The 4,255-nt window shown below is 39.7% G+C and overlaps 1 protein-coding gene across 1 annotated transcript; it reads left to right on the top strand.

Annotated features, from left to right (window-relative positions):
- The first annotated feature begins 504 nt into the window (after positions 1–504).
- LOC131478157 (large ribosomal subunit protein uL23-like) lies at positions 505–1,065 on the top strand. The gene is made up of 2 exons (XM_058656196.1): positions 505–667; positions 713–1,065. Exons 1-2 carry the CDS (start codon positions 505–507, stop codon positions 1,063–1,065), a joined length of 516 nt encoding a protein of 171 aa, XP_058512179.1.
- Positions 1,066–4,255: the final 3,190 nt, after the last annotated feature.

The raw sequence follows: 4,255 nt of genomic DNA, 5'->3' as shown, positions 1-4,255 counted from the left end.
GTTCCATGACCCAAACATTTCCCAGTAACACCCACTGCTCACCACCGCTACCTTAAATGCCAAGTTTCCAACATATGAACTTTGAGCACACTTTCAAACTATAGTGGTTGTTAATTACATGATTGTAGCTACAATGTGTGTGTATTCATTGAAAGACAATTGCCCTGAGAGTTCTCCAGAACTCAATAACCATTGTGCTGAACTATGCATCCCACTTGCCCGAGCCTGCCTCAATGGTTCATTTGTTACTAATCCATCGATTTATACATACCTACTTAACTAGTCATTAAGTATTTATTGATTAGCTGACATAGTCATGCTAGCTTCCTAATATAATGAAAAATGACTTTGACACGGCCACAATTCAACAGACAAAACACAAATTAATAACCATCAACTTTCATTGTGTGATCACTCTGTACACGGCATTATACAACATTTCACCTATGTTTACTCCTTTCATCCTCACAGCAAAGCTACTAGGTATATTATACCAGCTTAGAAATGAGGAAACTGAGGCATACAGAGCTCAGCTTGCTCAAGACTAACCAGGGCTTTTTCACCAAGATCACGCAGAACGTGTGGAAGGAAGACTCTGCTGCTCCTAAAGCCAAAGTCAAAGCAAAGGCTCTGACGGACATGAAGGCAGTGCTGCAAGGCGTCCGCAGTCACAAGAAGCAGTAGACTCTCACCCACCTTCCTGCTGCCCTAGACACAGCGCCAGCAGCGGCGGCCCCAGTACCCTCGGAAGAGCGCCCCCTGGAGGAACAAGCCTGGCCACTGCGCCCTCATCAAGCTCCCTCTGACCAGAGCCGGCTAGGAAGAAGACAACACACACTCCTGTTCATCCCGGGTGTCAAGGCCACCACGCATCAGATCAAACGAGCCGTGAAGAAGCTCCGTGACACTGATGTGACCAAAGCCAATGCCCTGATCAGACCTGAGGGAGAAAAGAAGGCGGACGTGCGGCTGGCTCCTGATTCAGACACTCTGGATGTCGCCAACATATCTCAGGATCATCTAAACTGCATCATCGCTCTGATTCTAAATATTTGTTTTTCATAAAAAAAAAGACTACTCAGGGAAAATAGCGGGGAAACTGGAGTGTCTTCAGCTGGAATCCACGGCCTTGTTGGTATCCAGCTAAACTAAATTGTCCTTTCGGTACCTTAGAAGGAGTCATTAATTCTCAGGGAAACATCCATGCTGTGTCTCTAGGACTAAGATTAGCACTCTAGGCAGCAGACCCACTCCCTCCATTTCAGTGACTTAAGTTTCATGGCCGTGGGCAGAACATTCTAGACTTGGTGTAGGAAACAAGAAGACAAGGTTTTGGACTTGGGATCAGAGTGGTAGTGTAATAGTTACTCCACCTGAAATGCGAGCATCCCATATGGGAGCCAACTCTAGTGCTGGTTGCTCCACTTCCAATCCAGTTCCCTGCCATTGCACCGGGGCAAACAGTAGAGAATGGTACAAGTCCTTGGCCGCACACGCCCATGTGGGAGACTTGGATGAACATCCTGACAAACTGTTGTCTTCAGCCGGCTCAGCCCTGAGTGTTGTTACTATTTAGGGAGTGAAACAGTAAACAATAGATGGTTCTCTCTCTCTCTCTTTCTCCCCTCTCTCTTTTGTCTCCCTATCTTTCTCTCTGTAATTCTGCTTTTCAAAATAAAAAAAGAAAAAAGAAAAGAAAAGAAAAAGAAAAGAAAAGAAAAGAAAAGAAAAAACACTCCAGGCTTGACTCTGGGAACAGACATGACCAGAAATGGCATTGATCTGGATTCTGCTTGCCAAAGAATGAGTCTGAATTGTTTGACCAGCCAACAAGATCCCACAGAACAGAACAGAACAGAAGAAAGTCTATCCAGGAAGAAGTTTGCCAGGAATTTGAAGCAGGCACAGTGAATCTAGCATATGAACTAGCCATATTGCTACGTGCCCTACTGAGTATTCAACTCAAATAGCACATCGACCCTCTCTGAAATTCTAGCAAGGCTTAAGAAGTTAACCATATATTTGAAAGATTTTGTCTGTGATGTGTATTTTTCTAATCCAGAAGCCTAGTTCAGAAAGTTCAAAAAAATTCCAGAAAATTCCTTTCAGGCATGAGAGACATCAGAATAATTGATATTTTCTGCAATGAAAGTTTAGCTTTCTGGACTTCTAAGATATCTGTCTTTTGCTAATTCGTTTTCCCACTGTGGCTTAAATCTTGATTTTTTTTTCTTTTACTGTTTTATTTGCAGGCACCAACACATCATCAGTCTACCTGTTTTGCTTCAGTAAAATTCAAATAGCTTATATACATTTAGAAAACTTAGTAAATAAGTTATAGACTATACAGTAAATTATTTATTCACTCCAGGGCACACGTTTAGAATATGAGCATAAATATTTTATAATCTGTGCTATTGCTAACAAAAACTTAAATCAGTGTGTGTGCAGCTCTAAACTGTGCCATGTGTGCATTCCACAGCATCAATAACCAAAGCAATTGCTTAACATCACACACTTACAACATTGTCACTCGCAGGCCTTTCCAAAACATTAAGTCTTTAAAGTCTGTCTCTGTGTCTCATTCCTTTCTTCTTTTATAAATTTCTATAGTCTGGTAGGTGATCAGGCCTTCATCAATCAACTGCCTGTTGAACACCAATCATAGGTAAAGCTTGCCAGGAATTGAGAATGAAAATTAGAGTAACGTTAACCCACGGGCCATTCTAGAAGGGTCCATTTCTAGCTTTGTTGCGTATAAACTCTTGTATGTTCTCCAAAACAAAGTAATTCTTCAAGAAAATCCAGAGTCATCTGTCATGAATTTTTTGAAAATATTAAGACAGATATGACTACCATTTGGCTACTTTGAGATTTTGCGAAAACTAAATTGGATTCACGTGGAGAGGAATTTGTGTCCTTGGACTCATTCACTGAATCAACCAGCAACTCGCATTGTTGTCCCACCAAAAAAGAAGGTATACAGGGAAAGGATAGGAAGGGAGTCACAATATCTGAAGATGTCAGAGTAGAATATATCTGCATTAACTGTAATATTCAGGTTGTAAAACAAGCAGAGACACAAAAATCAAAATACATAAAAAAAATTATAGACCAATAGTACATACATTTCTTTTCTAAATCTTCTGACATGTTAGTATAGACTTTGAAGACTTTGCTTCTTGAAACCCAGGTGAGAGAATACTTCAACTATTTCAAATATCTTTGAAATATATAAACATTATTTCCTGAGTTGTGTTCACAGTTTCAGTTTGATACACATTGCGTAATATAATCATCACAGCATTCTTGGAGGGTAGCTGCTATTTGCACCATTTTAAAGCTCAGGAATTAGAGAACCAGGGTTTAAAAATTACTCCAACAGGTAAAAGGGCAAAAAATGACAAACACCAAGCAGACCTAATTCCAAAGTCTTGGCATGCATTCACTCTGCTACACACTTAGTGTCACTTAGTGAACATGAGCCTTCACAGACTAGTCCCTCCTTTGCCCTGTTCACCCACTAAGAAGAAAAGGGTGGCCGTGAGCAGAAATTAGGCAGTGAAGTTGAAGCACTTATAGCCAACTTTTAAGATTTTGTTCTTCAAAGAGCACATCTTTCTGAAAAGAGCTTCATTACCTGTGCAAAACACAGTTTCGAATCTAAATAAATGCCAAGGATAGATGGGAGCATTGTGATGAAAGAGGCCAACAGGATAAAAGAGTGCAGTGAAGGAAATCCCAGCCATGAGTGCAAGAGGTCAATTTGCATCATGGCACTAAAAGGACAGGTGATAGAGGTGCTTTTGAGTTTTGCGAGCAGTTTTGTAAAGAGCTAACGTGTGGCTGATATATCATTTGAATCGCATGTTTGTGCTTAACTTTGTAAGTTCAATTTTATGCCTATTATTTGCTTTCTTTTCTGTTTGATCTTGTTTTCCCTTATTTTTACTAACCAAATATTGAAAGTGTTTGAGCTTGCAATCAACTTTAGACAATTTCATCTGTTTTTGGAAATAGTCCTCCACTATTGTTGGTGGAGAAATGCTTATATGTCTGTTATTTCAAGCTTGTTACTGTACTGTTGAAATTATTTTTTCTTTGAATAGATTGTGTCTGCTTAATCTATGCGTTTGTTCATGAAGTAACTTGAAAATTACATTATGAAAGTGTTAATTCTCCTTTGCAGTTCTGTCATTTTGCAGTTTAAAAAATATGAAGCTGCATTTAAAAAGGCATAAAAATTTTAAATTGT

This window comes from Ochotona princeps, chromosome 28, assembly GCF_030435755.1.
Source record: "Ochotona princeps isolate mOchPri1 chromosome 28, mOchPri1.hap1, whole genome shotgun sequence".
NCBI lineage: Eukaryota > Metazoa > Chordata > Mammalia > Lagomorpha > Ochotonidae > Ochotona > Ochotona princeps.
The sequence above is the reverse complement of the archived record's forward strand: the minus strand, read 5'-3'. Positions and strand labels throughout refer to the sequence as shown.

What these genes read in the sequence shown, in the direction of transcription:
- LOC131478157 (XM_058656196.1), top strand. Translation starts at nt 505, where the DNA reads ATGAGGAAACTGAGGCATACAGAGCTCAGCTTGCTCAAGACTAACCAG. An exon ending in AGTGCTGCAAGGCGTCCGCA is followed by an intron (nt 668 to 712) that starts GTCACAAGAAGC and finishes CTGCTGCCCTAG; the next exon opens with ACACAGCGCCAGCAGCGGCG.